General features: G+C 45.3%; 1 protein-coding gene across 1 annotated transcript in view; it reads left to right on the forward strand.

Annotated features, from left to right (window-relative positions):
* Positions 1-21,653, forward strand: part of aff2 (AF4/FMR2 family, member 2) — a 229,136-nt gene that overhangs the window by 72,265 nt on the left and 135,218 nt on the right. Inside the window, exon 3 of the mRNA XM_079631376.1 lies at positions 3,249-4,091. Coding sequence (XP_079487502.1) covers positions 3,249-4,091 — 843 coding nt within the window. The remainder of the gene's footprint in view (positions 1-3,248; positions 4,092-21,653) is intronic.

Here is a 21,653-nt window from a genome sequence, read left to right on the forward strand (position 1 = left end):
CAGTCGAGCTCACACAACAGCTCTTTGTGTGCACCCCAGATGGATTTTCCCTCACATTGACCGAAGCACCTCGTCTGGGAGGTTCACCCACTCCTCTCACTCAAGAGTGTCCCTTTCAGATCTTTCACTTTAAAAACACTGGAGCAGAGCCCACACTGGCACACATTCCCATCCAAGCACTGTCCGAGAACGCAACTCATGCCGTGTGTATAGTGAGGACGCTGAGACATGCCAGTGGACCCAGATTTTACATTGTGCAAGTGATGACCCAAAATATTACCAAAATTGTTGATTGTGAGAAAGGGAAAAGTCCTTAAAATGACAAGGATCAGTAGTTGAAAATGCAGCAATATTAATATTAAGAAAATGAGGGAAAAATACTTTCCTCAAAAATCTCAAGGATTGGACACAAGATGTTTGTTTTTCTCTTATACAAGTTTAATGCATAATTTAATATTTTGTTTATTAAACTTCGCATTTCGCAGTTTTCCCCTAAAAATTTAAATCAAAATGGATATTGTGTTTTTTAGGCTGTTTGCTTCAATGATATCAATATGTTTTCTAAAACTTTTGATGACTCATCTTGTCCACAAGGGCATGTTTAAACTTTTGTCCCATAACATGCACTTTAGGCTAGCAGCCATATCACCCTGTAGCCCAAGACTGGTTTCCCACTGAAGCTAAGCAGGGCTGAGCCTGGTTAGTACTTGGATGGGAGACCTGCTGAGAAAACCAGGTTGCTGCTGGAAGAGGTGTTAGTGAGGCCAGCAGGGGGTGCTCACCCTGTGGTCTGTGTGGGTCATAACGCCCCAGTGTAGTGACGGGGACACTATACTGACAAAGAGCGCCGTCCTTCGGATGAGACGTTAAACCGAGGTCCTGACTCTCTGTGGTCACTAAAAATCCCAGGATGTCTTTCGAAAGAGTAGGGGTGTAACCCCGGCATCCTGGCCAAATTTGCCCAGTGGCCTCTGTCCATCATGGCCTCCTAATCATCCTCCTATATATACTAATTGGCTTCATCACTGTCTCCTCTCCACCAGTAAGCTGGTGTGTGGTGGGCGTTCTGGCGCAATATGGCTGCCGTCGCATCATCCAGGTGGATGCTGCACATTGGTGGTGGTTGAGGAGATTCCCCCCTTCTATGTAAAGCGCTTTGAGTGTCCAGAAAAGCGCTATATAAATGTAATGAATTATTATTATTATTATTATAGAAGGACCATGCGTCCTTCCCCCTAAATTATAAATAGCAAGTAGCAAATCATTGTTTTGCTGGGATATAAAGCAAGCGAAAATCTGCTGGCTAGTATTTAATGATTTAATAAATCGATCAATAAATACAAAACAAAGTGCTTTCATCAAACCATTTGTGCTTGCAAACTATTATGTACACGGTAGCATGATATATTTGTTTTTATTCATAATCCAGAAATTATCCTTTGTTGAAAATGTCTTAGTCAATCGCAGTTAACCGCAGTCAATAAGGCTTTATTGCTGACATTAGTGTTCAGGCTTTACCGGGTCAGAGGTCAGTTAGGCTGAGAAGATCTAGAATCAGATAAGGTCACATGTTAACCGTCCGGTGCATAATTCCATCACTGCTGTAATAGCCTTGCATGCCATGCTGGTCGTGGATCATTTAACATGATTTGTTTATTGACTGTTTATGTGGTTGAAAGCCATAACAGATGCATTTGCATTTTAGAAGAGCTGTACTGTCTGTTATTAATGTAGCAATTACATGTGAAATGAATGGAGTAGGCTAATAGATTTTTCTCTCTACCTTTGCTTCCTGGGATTAACGTAGCCTTTAATTGTATCAGTGTACAAGAGAAGCACACGTTTATTTATGTATTGTTGGAATACCTCTATATTCAGACTCTTTAAAATTAGGGTGGTGATACTTAGGAGGCTTTGAATAAAGGAGAAGATGTAAATGTAGTCATGAACACAAGAGTAAAGGTCTGAACGTTAAGAAGAATGTTGCTTATTATGCAAATAATCAGTGGGGGGTGGGCTAGCATGCTTCTCTTCTGTAGGACGCTGTGCAACTAATGATGTGCCACACAACCTAAAAGATAACGATTATTATAAAGGGACTCTTGTTGTGAGCAAAAGCAGACTAGTGTTGGACAGATATTTCTGGAGAGGAGAATACTGTATCTTTATGCCTGCACTAAATTCGGGAGATGTTTGCAAACATTATTTTATGGAAATCAGTACACAGGCACGGATAGGAATGGCACACAAACAGAACATTCTGAATAGATTCTAAATACAGCGTCTCGCCATTTCTGTGATCACACGTTGCCTGGTTTCATAAATATTGACTAACATCAAATGGAGAGTTGGCTTGCATCTCAAAACTATGTTAATGGTCTAGTCAGCTAAAGCTCATGATAAATACTCTGGTTCTTTATACTGACAAACACAGTCTTTAGAGCTGTCCATATTGAGAAGGCTTCACTCCCTAAGTTGGTATTCACAAAAATAATACACTTATGACGTTACTTTTAGGGGGCGTTATGGAGCAGTTGGTGTGTTGTGGATTGTTTTATCTTTTATCTTATAACCAATTTAGATTATAATATTCCAGTCCATTGACATTTTGCAATACAGTGGATTGTTCGTCCAATTAAATGGATAGTTATTATAGCATAAAAAAGGAAACTTCTGTACTTATTTACTCACCTTCATGTCATTTCATACAGGTATGCTGTAATTTTTTTATGAAATGCAAACAAAAAAACAAAACAAAAACAAACAAACAAAAAAAAAAAAAAGAATGTATAGAAAACGTCCATGTCTTTTCCATTTAATAACATCTATAAGTAGTATACAAGTAACTGGAACAAGTCTTCATAATTGCAAGCTTTATGTGAGTAAATCATTTTCATTATTCATTAATAATAATCTCCACCATCTGTTTATGAGGCACTCAAAAAACACTGATGTTGGATGTTGCTTCAGTCCAGCCAGCTCCAAACGCACCATGTTTGAGTTTAGATTACGGTGGAGGTGAATATTATACTAGTAAAATAATAGTAAATTACTTACATTTTGATTTTTTCCTCACACGAAACTATTGTATGACTTTAGGATACTGGGAATATAGAACATACGTTATATAGGCCACGTGTATGAATTTTCTTTTTATTTGGGGTGAACTGTACTCATAAAATTCCTTTTTTAGGAATATGGCTGAATTATACATTTGTTTCATATAGTTTTTATTTTCTTACTTTCAGACTAACAAAGGGGATGCTCTGGCCAACCGGGTCCAAAACACACTTGGAAATTATGACGAAATGAAGGAGCTTCTGACTAGCCATTCCAACCAGAGTCACCTTGTAGGCATTCCTAAGAACTCTGTTCCCCAGACTCCAGTGGAGAAACCCGACCAGCCAGGCTTTTTCCCTGAGGCTCAGCGAAGCCGAGCTGCTCCCTCCCAACCCGGAGGCCACAGCACCTCTATGCCCCCACCCCCTGCCAACACCATGCCAAGTTCTAGCGTTGTACATGGACATCAAGGCAAAAAGTTACGGTCTTCAGACTGGTCACGAGGGGGTCACGGTTCAAGTGGAACCCAGACCGCTCAAGCGGTCAGCCGGGGAAAGCACTCCAGTCATGAGCAGACCTCTAGTAGACATGATCAGGACCAAGAGGACTCAAGTCCCAATCCCAGCGGACCTACAACTTCATCACACTCCAATAGGAAGCAGTCTGGCAAAGGACCAGCCACAGCCGAGCTTGGCCTCGGAAAGTCTCCCGCTGAGCAGGACTCGTGCTCCCATGGCTCGAACTCACCAATGGCTTCCACGTCCCTGCTTCCTAGCGGCCTCTTGACGCCGACATTTCCTCAAGGTCTCCACTGCAAGCCCAGCAGTGCTGTGCAGCAGAAACCCACTGCCTACGTCAGGCCCATGGACGGCCAAGACCAGGTCCCCAACGACTCCCCAGAGCTCAAACCCCCTGTGGAGCTGGTGGAAGGGTACAACAGTGTGCCATTTGGAGGTCTGCTGGATACCAAAAGCAGCACGGCTGGGACCAAAGGGAAAATTCCTAAGCTGACACTGCCGCAATCCGGGGAGGTGAGTGTGACCATTTTCTGTCTTAGTTAAAGGGCAGGCTTCCTGCAGATGTTGTAATCATTTGCTCTCGTTTGGATGCAGCGGTAGTTGGACAGGAACAGTTGGCAGATAGGCTTGGCTCTGTTGACTTTCCCCTGGCTAGGTCTGTTTTGCATTGAAACCTGGCAGAACGAGGGGCTGACATAATGGTGTGCTTCATTAATAATCAGCTAATGAACCTCAGGCTTTCCTGTGAACCTACCTACTCTACAAGGAAGTCTTCTTGTTGGCGTGTTTAAAGATCAATTTCTTTGTAGCTTTACTGGTTTGAACAGAGGGAAATTCTTACCTCAGTGATTTTCCCGGTGCTTAGGTTGCTGAAGCAAGTTGATATTGACTCTCCTTTGAGAGGAGATACAATTATACAGTTAAAACTTTTCAGAAGATCTGTGTGATTGAATGATGTATAATGGCATGGGTCAATGTTATATTTGATTATATTTCCCAGTTATAGCCAATGCTTGAAAATGGTGACTTTCATAATAGTACTTCTGAGCGAAATAATGCACCTCTTTGTTCAAGTCATTGTATGTGTTTTCCCATTATATGTAATGATCATATCTGTCATCATCACTGACTGTGTCTTAAATTGAAATACTGTATATAAGCTAATTCCTTTTTTCTTTATTTTGGGCCATGATTTGTGTGCATAGATCTATATAATTACAGCAAACCAAAAAGCTTTACAATTAAATAAAATGTATACTAAATATGGCTATAGATTGAATCAATTTGATGCTGTCAGTCGAGATGAGTTCACTGACAAACTTGATACCTAATATAATCAAGAATGTTCAAAGAAATTTCCTTTGTAACTTTCATAAGACTTTCGTAATTTTTCATGAAGCATCTATTCAGAAAGCACTGGTCCATGTGAAAGGTTACCAACTAGATACAATCTGGTTTCACTGAGACGACCTGTCTTGACCTTTATCTCAATAAGTCATGTTCCTTAAACACCTCTGAAGACCCTCCATATCTTGAACATGTCACATACACATTTTTTTCACAGTGGATGGGCCCATATGTTTTGAATTAACCCTCCGGAGGTTAAGATGCTGGAGCTTTATCACCGGCAATGTTAACTTCATCCCTTCTGTGGGACCTACACTTATACCCCTTTTCCACCAACAAGAACCAGGTGCTGGTTCAGAGCTAGAGCTAGAGCCGGTTCGGAGTTGGTTCTACTGACGGTTCTTCTAAGAACCGGTTTGCCTTTCCACAGGCTAGAGAGCCAAAACAGAGCCAGATCTTACGTCACTGTATACATCTCATGTTGCCCAGCAACGCTAGCGCGGCAGCGCCAAACAAAAACACACCAGGCTTGTTCGAGATGGTTCGGCTTCTCGCAGACCGATCGCCGCGTGACATTAAAGCACTGCGAAAGCGATCAAAAGCACAAGGAGTCGTATGCTCTCCAAATACTCCCGGAGCTCTGATCGGTCCGCGCCGCTCCGATGCATCTCGAACAAGCCATCAACAATAACGGACGTTGCAATACTATGGATCCTCATGGGATTGCAAAAATACATCGGAATCCAACGCGTTCGTGCAGCTCGCCGTAACTTACATAGACGGATATTATAATCGAGCTGCTATTAGCTCGACTAGCTGCTATTTAAAAATGGCGGTCACAAGTTTCTATTCGTCTTGTTGGTCACGGTAACCCCGCCCCCAGCCCCTGACGCAAGCGGTTCTTACTTGGCTCCGTTCTAGACCCTGCAATGATTTGGTGCTACTTAAGAACCAGTTTTACTGGTTCGGAGCTGGTGCTTTGGCGGTGGAAAAACAAAGAACCGATTTGAAACTAGGCTCTGGCTCCGAACCAGCACCAGCTCTGCCTTGGTGGAAAAGGGGTATTAGAGCAGAGTTCTGTTGACCTTGCTAGGGTTGTGATACTTGAGCCACACTGAAGCCGTTTACAGGCCATGCAGTGCCGTCACTTCCTTTGAATGGCTGCCAGCAGGGGGATTTGATCCGATGGCATTTTGTAGAGAGAAATAGCTGCATTTGAAAGCTCAGCATGGTCCTTTAGGACAAGGGATACCATCATTTAGGATTTAGCCAATAGCTAGTCTTAGATTAAAGATAATAGATTGTGGTGGGCTAATGGTTCTGTTATTATGCTTTAGGCTCATGTTTAGCTCTTTAAAACCCCAGCAGCAACTAATTAATTTCTTCACTCTGAGGTGGTATCTTGTGAGAGGTAGTTTTCTTGTATTTCCAGTGCCAGGTTTGAAAAATAGCCTCGTATCGATGCCTTAAGCTTGTTTGAGCAGTAGGTTGAAATTCCCATCCCTCTTACCTACGGGTTTAATCCAGATAAAGCAAACAAACCAAATAAGATAAGGTGCGGTAAACAAGAGTGGCATATGATTGAACAGGTTGACTTGCTGTTATCCAACCATGGCGAGGCAGCCAGCTGTTCTCCCTCTTTGTTCTATGGGGATCTCGACGACCACCGGGCTCCAAATTGCACTATCGCCCATCTTGAAGCATATGGTACGTTCGCACGATACAGTTAAGCATGTGGCAAGAGTGAAAACCTGGGGAATTTTAATTGCTCTGAGAGTGCCCTCATACCGGTCAGCTTGCAGGAAAATGGAGATAGATGTTGTTATTGCAAAGAGGTGCAGGCATAGAAGACCCCCCGTAGGGTGGGCCCCAGCTGGGTCTACGCCATCTTTCCCTACCCCTCCTTCTGACAGATGAGTCACTGCCTGAAAGTGAAAAGAGAGAGATGCAAAAGGGGGAAAAAAATAAATGGGGAAAAAGCAGAGAGTAACGAAAACAGGACTAGTAGGATTAAAATGGAACGCAAGAGAGCACGGGTAGAGCCGCTCTTTCAAGATGGCTCTCAGGAGAGAAAAAAACATCTTCAAGGACATTGATTTGATTTTTTTCCACCCTGCCTTGCGTAGCTTTAGTTTGTTAAAAGGAGTGGATTCTGTTGAAGCGGCTCTCGTGGGATTCACCTGTACTGTGTTGTGCTGGCTACTTATTATTCCACAGCTCTTCAGGCTTATTTATCCAGGTTCGCTCTGGCTGAGGTGTTGAATTGTGTGAAAGCCTTTCCTGATTGTATATCCTCCCAGGTTTTCTTTGTTGTCACATGAGCGGATGGTATTTTATTGTGCTCAAAAATTGGCAGAATGCTCCTTGGTTGCTTAAATCTTTTTTTCGAGACAGGAACTATTGTCAGTGGTAATGGTGCGATTCACGTACAAATCTTTCTAAGCTGGTTCTTTGGGATGATTCAGGCAAAACAAAACTGTGAAGAGGATGACATGTTGGAACCAAAATAATGCAACATTTGAGACAGTTAATATCACACATTCGAAACTATAGGCATACAAAGAGCAGCATTCAGCAACATATTTTCTTCACTGAAAAAATAAATGCAGAATGCGTGATGACCCAAAATGAATCAGTTAATCGTTTGCTTGTATCTAGTCATCAACCAACTTTCTGAACTTTTCAATGCCTATTGTCAATGTTACAATAGTTTTGTGGACCTATAGTAGAGTAGAGTAGTAGAGTAGAAAGAGAGATGAGTAAAAAAACATTGTTTCATTGTTTCATTTGAAAACTGTGATGTAAAAAGGTTGAAACAAATCATTAACCAGTAGAGTAACATTAATCAAACTTCTCGTGAGAGTCATAATAGCCTTATAGTGGCTTACTAGCATTATCTTCAGACTTTCACACACTTCTGCACTGTTGAAAGAGTGACTCCTAAAACTGCCATTCTTTGGTTTGAAAAGCAGAAGCTTGTTCCCCTTGATAGGCATTAAATGTTCCCTTGTGCCACCCCACCACAAAATATTTTGACAGGTTGAGCACTCCGCAGAGTGATAAGACTGTGCTAAATGGCTCTGGAAGCATTCTGTTATCGCCTGGTGTATTGATTAGTGTCTAGCGTTGTGCTGCTCGCTGTGAAAGAGCGGCTCACTCTTTTTTTTTTCTTTTTTTCTTTTTTGTCAGTGTATGAGACATCGACAGACAGATAAGACTATTGATCCATCTAAAAACAGTTATTGCACCCAGTATCACCCAGTCTTTATGTGACTAATAGCTTTATCACTAGCTCCTTGAAGCGCAGATTTGACAAGACAATAATACCGGTGAAGATATAGCATGCTGGGCTATTTAAAACGATGCATCACACATGCTGAGAGATCATGCTTATGTTTTTGTTGGTTTGGTAATTAATTTGATTCACTCGTTATTTTTATGATATACAATGTAAGATATTACATTGACAGAGTGAGTTATCTGTTGTGATAAGATGCTATAAGTCATATATTAATGTTGATATACAATTACACATATTTATACACTTTGATAATATCAGCTGTCATGTCAACCCATTTTGAATTTTGTAATATCCAACGGTGTCTGAGAATTGTCTTCGGTTCAAAAGTATTCCTGGTCTGATATGACTAAATATAGCAGTACCTGAAAGCAATCTCAGTGGGCAGCAGAGGTGAATGATGTCATGGCGTTGAGGACTGGAGTCTGGGTCGGGAGTCTGGCAGAGGAGTTCTCATCAAGCCACAGTCTCCTTTCTGATTGCTCTTTGTGATCAGATATAATGGAGACGCCGACATCTGCTGCATATAAATGCAGTCCCTCTGTTTCCTTGGCCATTTCGATCCCAGATCAGAGCAGAGTGATTGCACGATCACCGGATAAGATCACAGTAAAACCTCAGCTGCTGATCATGTACATTAGCATTTAGTTTCCAAATCCTCACTGACCTCTGTAAACCTCTGAAGTTAAAGGTGAGGTTTCACCAAACTGCATAATGACTGTTTCCAAGCAAGTTTCCCAAACTCCTCATCTGCCATTGGCTGATCAAACACAGAGTCCCGCCCCAAACTCACACCCTTGTTTGAGCGGGATGTTCAAACAAACAGTGTTTAAAAAAAAAAGTAAAGTTTTTTTAGGGGAATCAACCCAGCTTAGCCTGTAGTTGTCTCTGCAGTTAAACTGGGATACATGAAAGATTAACAATGAACAAAAATATTCTTCACTTTTTTTATACACTCTACAAATGCTGGGTTGTTTCATCCCAATTTTGGGTCAAATATGGACAAACCCAGCCGGTGGGGTTCAATTTTTTAAATTCAATTTTTAACCCAACGTTTGGGTTTGTCCATATTTGACCCAAAATTGGGTTGAAACAACCCAGCATTTTTTAGAGTGTACAAGTTCATTTCATGAATTAAAAATATGCATGTATATTAACTGCACGTTTAATAAAATAAAACTGTTTCCAGACATTAATGTTTAATGCTAAATTCATTTGACTAATTAAGATTTAAAGTGTTAAAAAACGAATTGGCCCATATAAGGTCTATTCATCCACTGATGACCGCAAGATGTTTTTTAGCGTGGTCTTCCGGTCTTCCTCGGCGATATAACTGTGGCGTCTATCAAAGACAGTCAATCGAGCTCTGCCCAGCCAAGCCGTGTTATTAAAACAGCGTTTGCCGTAACAGGCAGAGAAGTCTTTATCTCGCATGGAGCCCCGGCTCCATCTCACAGGACAGGAAGTCATTTCCAGGAACATTTGATTACACCGGGCTGCCAAGACTCACAAAGCAAGACGCCACTCCCCCCCCCCCCCAGAAAGCATCCTCACCCACACTGAGTCATCTAGTGCTGGATCGTGTGCATGGAGCTGTAACGTGTGGACCGCACTGTGGTGTAGTATAATGATTAATGGCTGTGCAATCATCTACGTACATATTTCTGGAAATGTATATTTTAGAAGCAAGGATGTGTGTTTGAAAAGAGATGCATATGAGCAGCTCAATATAAATATATGCATAGCAATGCATGCACTCTACACACTACTACATCTCTACTTTTGAATACATGGCACTCAATTTATTGTATGATACATGGACTTTATAGTTTTTTATATTATGCATTATTAGTTTGCGTCTTGGGTTAGGATATTGTATATTATTATAGATGAACTATTTTTACTTTTACATTATTTGCAATGCTTCATGGGATTTGTAGTTCTTTCCCTCACTAAAGATGTTAAGTACACATTCGTCTTTTTTGTAAATACACTGTATCGATGAACTAAAAGACGAACAGCTGTGAAGAATGTATAGTGTCCATGGTGACTGATGAGTGGCGGGAAACTAGAACAAAGGAACACATGTGACGAGTGAAAACCAAAACAAACTAGCATGACAGTTATGACTGACCTTGTAACTGGTTTGTTTGGTTCGTTGCTTATAATGCTTTAAAAAATCCCTATGGGAAAAATGTATGGAAAAAAAAATATGGAAAAAAAATGTACGGAACCAACGCAAGTGAAAAAGTGCACTAATGCACTCTGTTACCTAATTGCACAACCAATCACAATCTGCCAATCATACACTCCAAATCTCTTTTTCAGCTTCTTCAACAGTGTGCTCAACCTTGAGGGTTCCACTTATGCAATTTCATATGGCTCTTTTGAATATTTGCTTGTTTACAGTTATGCTAGCCAGTCCCAAACACAGTGCTTCCTCTCCAGAGAGGCTAATGAGCTGAGACGAGTGAACAGGCAGCGATCTTTCAGCGGTGCACTGGTGAGGAAACAAGGATGCAAGCCTCTGGTTTGATTAGCTGCAGAAGCGAAAGAACCTGTGCACAGTGCAAGCCTGAGATAAGTCAGCGGGTGTCCGTGGTTCCTTTCGGTGAAGTTGATCCCAGAACATACTCCCTTTCTTTAGAGTTGACTGAGTGAGAATGTCATATACAGAATACTGCTGTAAAGTAACCTATTTACTGCTGTGATCATGTTTAGTGCACAGCTGACATGGGTTTTTCAATCACGTATGGCATTATGTAAAGAGCAGGATGGCTGAGACCAGAATTGAAAATGCTTTATTGTGCATTTTTTGTGATTGAATCATCATTGTGCACAAACTTGTCAGTTTGAGTGTACGATTCTAGGATATTCTGAAATGCATACATTTTCAAGAAAAAAAAAAATGTGGCAATGGCCAACAAAACATTGTATGGGTCAAAATTATCGATTTTTCTTTTATGCCAAAAATCATTAGGATATTAAGTAAAGATCACGATCCATGAAGATATTTTGTAAATGTTCTAGCTTAAATATATAAAAAATATCTTTTTGTAAGGATGCAGCACAATCGCCAACATAAATTGACAACTTTAACGGTGATTTTTTGTTAATAGAGTTTTGTTAGTTAAAAGTAGTTAAATGTTAATTTTGTATTACTCTTTTGTTCCAGTGTAGTTATCCATTAATCTGTCTGGCCAATATCGTCTTCTGTTGCTAATTTCAGTGGATACTGATATGTATTCTTCAATGGCTGATGGTGATACATCAGTTTATATACAGGTCAACACAATTTTGGAGCTAAGTTGAACTTTTGAGGTCTTCTATTTTGTAAATTTGTTTCGCTGATGTGACTATGATTGTTTGAGCAAATGATGCAAAAACATTCTAACACTAGGGAGGTTAGTTATAGTTCTCTTACGTAGAGTTCTCTCCTACTGCGTCGAATCGACGCTGCGGGAAAGATATTTCTTTGTCGAGATTGAAGCCCAAAAATTAATCCTTAATTTTGTAATATGTAAAACGCTTTTCTGTAGCATACAACCCTAGGCGGAGCAATACAGCTCGCCCATTGGCTGCTCCGCCAGAAAAGCACAGCCTATGCGAGGCCAGTGACGCTGACCAATGAGGGCGCTTCGCGCCCTTCTGCGTCATCTCCCGCCGAAACAGGCGTGGCCTAGGTCTATAAATACCAAGCATAGCTGCTTCCACTCCGATTTTCTTTACTTCACGAAGCTACACGCATCGTTGGACCGGATTCGAGCCACCACAGCCGTCTGACACAGCACCTCAGCAGGACGAGCCCTTACCTGAAGCCGCTGGTCATCGCCGCCTTCAGCCGCCGTTCCCTGCTGCGCTTCTCCGGCGTGGAATATCCTTTCAGTCTTTGTGTGTGTTTTGTGTGTGTGTTCGCCTACTGCGTCACACATTTTTTCCTCACAAAAGAGCACGAGTGTCTTTTTAAAGATGTCTCGCGTTTCCTGCGGCTCCTGCCGAGCCGCGCTCATCGACGGGGACCACCACGAACTATGTGTTTCCTGCTTGGGCGAGGAACATGCAGCTATCGCTCTCGGTGATGGCGGCTGCCATCACTGCGACATGATGCCAATCGCGACTCTGCGGACTCGCCTGGCATCTTTCGCTGAAGCTGCTCAACCGCCCCCTGTAGCGCCGCGCCGTAAGAAGCGCCGCGCTCAGCGGGTCCCGGAACCTCCCTCCACGAGGAGCTCGCCGCCGCCGCCGCCGCTAGCTCCTCTCAACGTTTCGCTCGAGTCGCTCACCGACGGACAACAGCCGCAGCACGCCGCTTTGTCCGTTATGGAGGACGACCAGCAAGCTGTATCTGAGGGGGATGACGACTGCTGTTCGCTTCTCGCTTCGGAGAGCGAGGGATGGGCGAGCTCTGTGGATCTCCCCTCCCCCGCCGTTCCGGAACGTCGAGGAGGGAAGATCAGCATCGAGACAGAGCTGATGCGTCTGCTCACACAGGCCGTGTCGAGCCTCGGCCTCGAGTGGTCGACGCCCGAACAACCTGCACTCAACCGGCTGGATGGCCGCTTCCTCGCTGGAGACCGCGCTGCGCCCCCCTCCAGACACGCACCATTTCTTCCTGAGCTTCACGAAGAGGTAGCGAAATCGTGGAAGGCGCCTTTTTCAGCCAGAGTGCGTACTTCTGCCTCGCCAGCATTCTCCGTAGTGGACGGTGCTCGAGACAGAGGCTACCACGCTCTCCCTCCGGTCGAGGAGGCCGTAGCGACTCACCTTTGCCCACCCTCTGCTGGACGGCGGGCTAAGGGAGTCCTACCATCGAAAGCTTGCCGCACATCGTCAGCTCTGAACGGCCGCGTGTATTCCGCCGCCGGACAAGCTGCATCGGCGCTGCACACCATGGCGGTGCTCCAAATCCACCAGGCTAACCTCCTCTGCAAGCTAGACGAGGAAGGCCCGGGCGCGATCAGTGTTCCGGACTTACGTAGCGCCACAGACCTAGCTCTTCGCGCTACAAAGTCCGCCGCACACGCCATCGGCAGGATTATGGCCTCAGCTACTGTTTCCGAGAGACATTTGCGGCTGACTCTCTCTGAAATGGCGGAGTCGGAGCGCTCTGCGTTCCTCGACGCTCCCATTTCAACGACGGGCCTCTTCGGATCCTCCGTGAAGGACTTCGCGGACCGATTCGCCGAGGTACAGAAAACTTCGCAGGCCATGAGACATTTTCTGCCAAAGCGCTCCAGTTCCGTAACAGGCCGCCCTAAACAGCCGCCTGCCCGAACTCAGCAGCGCCCCGCGCCCGCCGCACCGGCCCAGCAGCAACAGGCCCGAGAGAGACCACGGTCTCGCTCCGCCGGACGCCGCCCGCCACCGCGTGGTCCTCGGCCCAAGATTTCACTCAAGCCCGAGGCCTCGGCGCCATCCTAGCCCTGCTAGGAAAAAGACGGTGTTCGGGTCCCGCTGCGGCCGGACTTCCACCAAAGATTTTCGCTTGTACAGCCCTAAGTTCCGTGTTTGTACCAGTGTATTTAGCAGCCAACAAACCGGCCGTAAAGCCCGTTTGCCTGCACACAAACGCCGTTTTCACGGCGACCCAGATAAATCTAAAAAAGAGTTTAATTTCTGGTGTTCCGGCCAAGGCCGATGGTGTAATGTGTGTAACTGCAATGCCCACCCAGTGCCCATTCATTCACACAAGCACAGCCCCGTTCAACACAGGGTTTGCACACATAAAATCGGCTCATGCCGATTGTGCTTTGCATGTAGTGAGCGTGCCCACTATCCAGTGCCCACAACCACTACACACTGCACGTTCCGCGGTTTCTGTAAAAACGAAACTAACGAACGGTCAGTCAGTACACAAACACAATGTCCCCGGTGTTATAAATGTGCCCGCCACCAAGCGCCCACGTTTATTCACAAACATATCGAGCCCTACGGGACTCGTCCCGCGCGCTCTCTCTCGACACAGAGAGCCGAGCGCGCGCGGGATGCATACTGTGTTAAACATGCCCCCCGCCTCACACGCCACGGCGTCCATGTCACAGCACACGGTTGCTCTCGTGTCGCCGCCATTTCGCGACCAGGGCCCAGATTACATTCTACCCCTAGTCACACGTGCAGATGCATGGGAAAGACTTCCCGGGGTCTCAGAATGGGTGCTAGAGACTATAAAAAGAGGCTATTCGCTACAGTTTCATCGACGCCCTCCCCGTTTCACGGAGAAAGTCGAAACAACGGTAAAAACAGAAGTAGCACATCTACTTCGAGCCGAAATAGCGAAGCTATTGAGCAAAGGGGCCATAGAGCCTTTATCTCAAGCTCAGAGCGAAGGGGGTCTGTACAGCAGATATTTTCTGGTACCGAAAAAAGACGGGGGTCTCAGACCCATTTTAGATCTCAGGCATCTGAACAAAGCGCTGACAAAGCGAAAGTTCAGAATGCTCACGACCAGAGCCATCCTCGCGCAGGTTCGCCGAGGAGACTGGTTTATGGCAATAGATCTGAAAGACGCGTATTTTCACATACAAATTGCGTCACGTCACAGGCGATTTTTGAGATTCGCCTTCGAGGGCCAGGCATATCAGTACACAGTCCTGCCATTCGGCCTGTCTCTAGCACCTCGTACATTTACAGTGTGCATGGACGCGGCGCTGGCACCCCTGAGACTCCGCGGCATTCGAATTCTGAATTATTTGGACGATTGGCTGATTCTAGCTCAATCACCTTCAGAACTCATCCGCCACAAGACCCTAATTCTCGATCACCTCGAGTGCTTGGGTCTGAGAGTCAATTGGGAGAAAAGTTCACTGTTTCCCAGTCAAAGGATCTCCTTTTTAGGACTGGAGCTGAACTCGCTGTCTATGACAGCTCGACTGTCATCACAACGCAGGCGAAATTCCCTGCGGATGGCGGAATCCTTCCGCAGCGGCCACATAGTGCCGCTCAAGAGATTTCAGAAAATGCTAGGCCTCATGGCCGCAGCATCGACAGCTCTACAGTTGGGCCTGCTGCGCATGCGCCCACTGCAGTTCTGGCTAAAAGCGCGTGTACCGCGCCGAGCATGGGTCCACGGTCGTTATCGCCTCAAGGTCAATCAGGAATGCGTTTCAGCCCTGACACCATGGAGAGCGTCAGACTGGTACCGGTCAGGTGTAAGCCTGGGGACTTCTTCGAGCCTGAAGGTGGTGTCCACGGACGCGTCCACCTCAGGCTGGGGAGCACTGCTCGAAGGCAGACCGTTTTTTGGCCAATGGGCAAAACGAGTCGAACTACCGCACATAAACTGCCTAGAAATGATGGCAGTGGACTTAGCGCTGAGGCGCTTCTGTCCTCGGATAAAAGGACACCACGTCCTAGTCCGTTCGGACAACACGTCGGTAGTAGCCTATATAAACCGCCAGGGTGGCGTGAGATCCCGAAACCTTTACAGGCTGACGGAACGCATACTGGTATGGGCCCAGCACAACCTGCGCTTGCTGAGAGCGATCCATGTGCCTGGTCGCCTGAATGTAGGACCAGACAGACTCTCACGGAACAATGTTCCGACAGGAGAATGGTCCCTACACACACAGACAGTGCGTCTGCTGTGGAAAACGTTCGGCAGAGCGGAGATAGACCTGTTTGCAAACCAGGAAAACGCTCACTGCCCGGAATTCTTTTCAAAGAGCACGAACGCGCTCGCCAGAGTCTGGCCCCGCCGTCCGCTCTATGCTTTTCCCCCTGTCTCGCTCCTGCCCCAAGTGCTCGAGCGAATCAGGAAAAGCGGATGCTCAGTGCTTCTTGTAGCACCATACTGGACGAATCAACCCTGGTTCCCAGTCTTGATGCAGCTCAAGAGTACTGCTCCGTGGCCGATCCCGGTGAGGAGGGATCTCCTCTCGCAGGCCAGGGGCTCGATTTTGCATCCTCACCCAGAGCTATGGTCCCTTCATGTGTGGGCCATAAACGGGTACCCGCTAAACTCCCAAGAGGAGTGTTAGACACGATCGAGCAGGCTAGGGCCCCGTCTACTAGACGGCTCTACGCTTCCAAATGGTCGGTGTTCTCTGACTGGTGTTCAGACCAAGGTCTATCACCTCTTCAGTGCGGTGAAACGGAGGTTCTCTCCTTCCTGCAGGAGCTGTTGGATAAGGGTAGGACCCCATCCACGCTCAAAGTCTATGTGGCAGCCATATCAGCGTTCGTCAATCCGACGCTTGGCCATGCACTGGGCAGAAACGACCTGGTGGTACGTTTCCTTAGAGGAGCCAGAAGGTTAAATCCTCCAAGGCCTCCCTCAGTCCCCGTTTGGGACCTTTCTACAGTGTTGAACGCTATGAAAGGGGCCCCTTTCGAGCCTATTCACTCAGTTGACATGAAACATCTGTCTCTCAAGACCATGTTTCTTTTGGCTCTCGCTTCAGTGAAGCGTGTGGGGGATCTGCAAGCGCTCTCAGTAAGAGCCTCTTGTATGGAGTTCGGGCCCAACGACTCTATAGTCGTGTTGAAACCGAAGCACGGTATGTACCTAAGTCCCTCAACACACCGTTCAGGGCTCAGGTCATCTCCCTGTCGGCTCTGCCGGCCTCTGAGGACGGAAATAGCTTTCTTTGCCCGGTCAGGGCATTAAGAGCTTACGTGTCCCGCTCCGCTGTTTTTCGACAGACGGAGCAGCTCTTCGTTTCGTTCAGTGGGCGCTCTAAAGGGCGTGCTGCGACGAAACAGAGCCTATCTCGATGGGTAGTGGATGCCATTGCGCTAGCCTACGCATCTAGAGGTTTGGAATGCCCCCTGGGCATCAGAGCACATTCTACGAGAGGCATGGCCTCGTCGTGGGCTTGGTATAGCGGAATCTCTTTGCATGATATTTGTATGGCGGCAGGCTGGGCCTCCCCGTCTACATTTATAAGGTTCTATAACCTAGAGGTTCCCGCGTTGCAGGCTAAACTGCTCTCGGTCTAAGACCAGGTATAGTGTTCCTGCCCCGCACTGCGGCCCAGGTCACTAATGTTTAAGCATCACTCACCGACAATGTGTCCCATGAGCATGCTATTTACCCCCCCCATATATATCTATTATTTACATATATATGTTATTATGCCCCTAGGGGCCCTATTATAAAGGGATGATGCTATCCTAGCCGCTCTCCCTGTATACTCTTGGTGTAGGCTCTGGCATGCCGGGGCGCGTGCGCGCGCCCTCGGGTGTCTGGGTCGGTCCAAGAGCACGCACGGCGTCTTACAGGGGTTCCCGCAGCGTCGATTCGACGCAGTAGGAGAGAACTCTACGTAAGAGAACGTACTCGGTTACTAACGTAACCTCGGTTCTCTCTAGGAGAGGGAACGAGTACTGCGTCTCATGCCGTGCATGCCCACGATGTGTCGCTTCTGTGACAAAAATCGGAGTGGAAGCAGCTATGCTTGGTATTTATAGACCTAGGCCACGCCTGTTTCGGCGGGAGATGACGCAGAAGGGCGCGAAGCGCCCTCATTGGTCAGCGTCACTGGCCTCGCATAGGCTGTGCTTTTCTGGCGGAGCAGCCAATGGGCGAGCTGTATTGCTCCGCCTAGGGTTGTATGCTACAGAAAAGCGTTTTACATATTACAAAATTAAGGATTAATTTTTGGGCTTCAATCTCGACAAAGAAATATCTTTCCCGCAGCGTCGATTCGACGCAGTACTCGTTCCCTCTCCTAGAGAGAACCGAGGTTACGTTAGTAACCGAGTACGTTTTCAGCATTTAATCACATAGACATTAGAGCAAAATTAAAATGACTTATGGTGTTTTATGATCGGGATATATTTCAATGCCAGTGAGAGCTGTACACTTTCCTTGAATTAACAGGTTAATACTAATACAGGTTAATAAAGAGATGCTAACGTCCTACAAGTGGGACCGTATTATGAAAAGTAAATGACACATTTTTCTAAGCAGCTCAGCAATGTTTCTCGAGAGTCTAGAGCGTTTGTTCAGCAGTCTATGTCTTTACTCATGAGCCAGTGCCATCACGCCTGACCAAACATGCTGATCCTCAACATCTCAGTGTGTCACTACAAGCGGCCTTTGCACTCGCTGCAGGCTCTGAGCTAAAGACTTCTAATATGACTCAAATGGATACAGAAATGTACTTAGAGAGAGGAGATTGTTAAGAAGCACATTTGCATAGAGGAATTGATGTAGTTTCAGCAAAGGCAGGAGTTCATTTGTAGGTGGGCCTGGGGAGAAATGATCATAGTTGACAACACTTAGTTGCATCTCAGAATTAGGTCATTCTCTCTCTCTCTCTCTCTCTCTCTCTCTCTCTCTCTCTCTCTCTCTCTCTCTCTCTCTCTCTCTCTCTCTCTCTCTCTCTCCATCTCAGTCATGCATGATGGGCTGTTCTCATCAGCCTTTGTTTAATATCGCTTCAGAATTAATTTGGACTCATTAATGGGACTCTTTGCTGTGAACACACTGATATAGTCAGTAATGTGGCTAATAAACATAAAACGATTTGCTGCAGAAGTCTGTTTCAGCAAGCATGAAAGGATATAAATATGAAAACGGAGAAAAATACAGGAAATAAACAATAATGGTATTGTAAGCGACGTTATATTGTTATTAATATCTATCTACCATCTGTTACGTGTTTAAAGATGTAGAAGGGGATGATTACGTAACATTTATGTGAGACACTGTTGCTGTGTGTGGATGAGAAAAGACAACCAAGAAACAACTTAAACGTTAACAGAAGAAACGTTTATTCTCGGTAAATGAAAGTGAAGGACATGTTCATTTGAATCAACGGATTCGTTAGAGTTAAAGTAATGTACCAAAAATAAGAAAAATCAAGAGTGTCGCCAAATTATAGAAACTAGCAAAACATAACTAATATCTAATTTTAGCCGTACCTAAACTAACTAACAATAAAAGATAGAAACAAAACCGAATTCTTCAGCGGGTACGCCGCCTTAACTAAACTGTACTAACTAAAAACAAAAGTACAATTGTGGCAAACACTCCACGCTTAACTGACACAATGATTCCTACCTCCCGTCCGATTTCGCAATAGGTGAAACTCAGTGCTCTAGGTCGAACTAGCTAGGCATCTCTCAATGTATATGAAGGCTCAGAAGTGCTTACTCGTTTCAACAGCGATAAAGATAATAACATAAAAGTGATGGTGGTTTTGAGAACGTGCTCGGATCACGCAAGTTGGATGAGATCTGGCGAGGATCTATCTTCATCTTTATGAATGGGCCTTTTAAACCCATGGCACAGCAGTGGATTGGTGGAACAGATGATGACGCGCCCACAATGACGACACGTGCCCGCAAACAGCCAATGCCCGGTCACCACCTGAAACCAATGAAGGGAGACAGAACAGAAACACACACACACAGAAATACACGGGGAACGTAACACTTCCCCCCTAAAAAAAAAGAAAAAACATCAAAACATGAACAAAAGAACATGTTTTTTTTTTTCTTTCACTCTAATGTTTCGGAGCCACCAGCTTAAACTCTGGACAAAGCGTCCGCAATTATATTCTCCACACCTTTCTTGTGTTTGATCTCTAAATGGTAGCCTTGTACCATCAAAGACCAACGCAGATTCCAGCCGCTGATTCTGATTGTACATGCGACCTAAAAACACTAAAGGATTGTGATCCGTGAACACAATCACGGGCAGATTAGTTGAGCTCACATAAACATCAAAGTACTGTAAAGCCAGTAATAAGGCCAATGTTTCTTTCTCGATTGTAGAGTAGTTCAATTGGTGTTTATTGAACTTACGTGAAAAGTAACATACTGGATGGTCAATACCAGAAACGTCTTCTTGCACCAGCACTGCCCCCGCACCAACAGAGCTTGCGTCAATCTCGAGCTTGAAAGTTCGTTCAAAATCAGGAGCTGATAAAACAGGCGCACTGCACAACAAAGTTTTGATGTTATCAAAAGCATTCTGACATTCGTCATTCCAGAGAAAAGTGCGTGATGGACTAAGGAGTGACGTTAAAGGATTGGCCACAGTTGAAAAATTCTTGCAGAAACTCCGATAATAACCGGCCATCCCTAAGAATCTGCGAAGTTCCTTGCGCGTAGCAGGAACAGGAAAATCAGCAATCACAGTTACTTTTGCCTCAATGGGTCGGACTTGACCTTGACCCACTTCTTTGCCCAAGTACGTAACCGTAGCTTGACCAAACTCGCACTTCGCCAAGTTTAACGTCAGTGAAGCTTTCTCAAGGCGCTCAAACACCTCTCTTATCGTTGACACGTGTGCAGACCAAGTAGGCGAATAAATCACGAGATCATCTAAATATGCGTTACAGTTACGGACACCTGCAAGCACGATGTTAATAAGCCGCTGGAATGTGGCTGGTGCGTTGCGCATCCCGAACGCCATTACGCAATATTGCAGAAAATCATCTTGGGTCACAAAAGCAGAAATATCGGAGGCACGCAATGTTAGCGGCACCTGCCAGTAACCCTTCAGTAAATCCAATTTACTGACAAATTTAGCGGACCCCAGGTTGTCCACACAGTCCTCCATACGAGGTAATGGAAAGCAGTCAGGAACAGTTACGGAGTTGACCTTTCGGTAATCTGTGCAGAATCTAGCAGAGCCATCACTCTTAGACACGAGTAGACAAGGTGAGCTCCAGGGACTAAAACTCTGTTTCGCTAAACCATGTTCGCACAAGTAGTCAACTTCAGTCTTAATCACAGAACGTTTAAAAACATTCGTTCTATAAGCATGTTGCTTAATAGGAACAGCATTACCCACGTCGATGTCATGTTCTAAAATCGTAGTGCGAGAGGGAACGTCATTAAATAACGAAGGAAAGTCAGAGATGATTTCTTTCACATCATTACTCTGAGACTCGGACAGATGAGACAGGTGAGAATTTAAATCAGCCAGTACTTCAGAATTCTTCAACCTGGCGCACTGCTGATACGTGTGTCGTATCAAAACTCCATCATCTTCCTTGTCGTGTGCAGAAGTAAAATCAAACGACTCGCACGTAAGCGCAGCAGCACAAGATATATTCGACTCATTTTCTTTCAGAACATCTTGCAATGACTCTCGAACAAGATACGCCTTCAGCATATTTACATGACATACGCGAGATTTCTTCCGGCGATCTGGAGTACGAATCACATAATCAGTGTCACTCATTTTCCTAAGCACTTCATATGGACCTGAAAAGCGTGCAGATAAAGCAGAACCAAGGACAGGCAATAAAACGAGCACCTGATCTCCTTCCTTAAAATGACGTTGAACGGTTTTACGATCGTATTTACTCTTCATCGTTGCTTGAGCGCGCAGTAATGAATCTCGTGCCATAGTACAAGCGTTGTGCAATCGCTCACGAAATTTGCTCACATAGTCCAACACTGTGGTTTTAACACTCGATTCGTGACCTAAAATATTCTCTTTAAGCATCTTTAACGGACCCCTGACAGTATGC

This window comes from Phoxinus phoxinus (genome assembly GCF_949152265.1).
Source record: "Phoxinus phoxinus genome assembly, chromosome: 12".
NCBI lineage: Eukaryota > Metazoa > Chordata > Actinopteri > Cypriniformes > Leuciscidae > Phoxinus > Phoxinus phoxinus.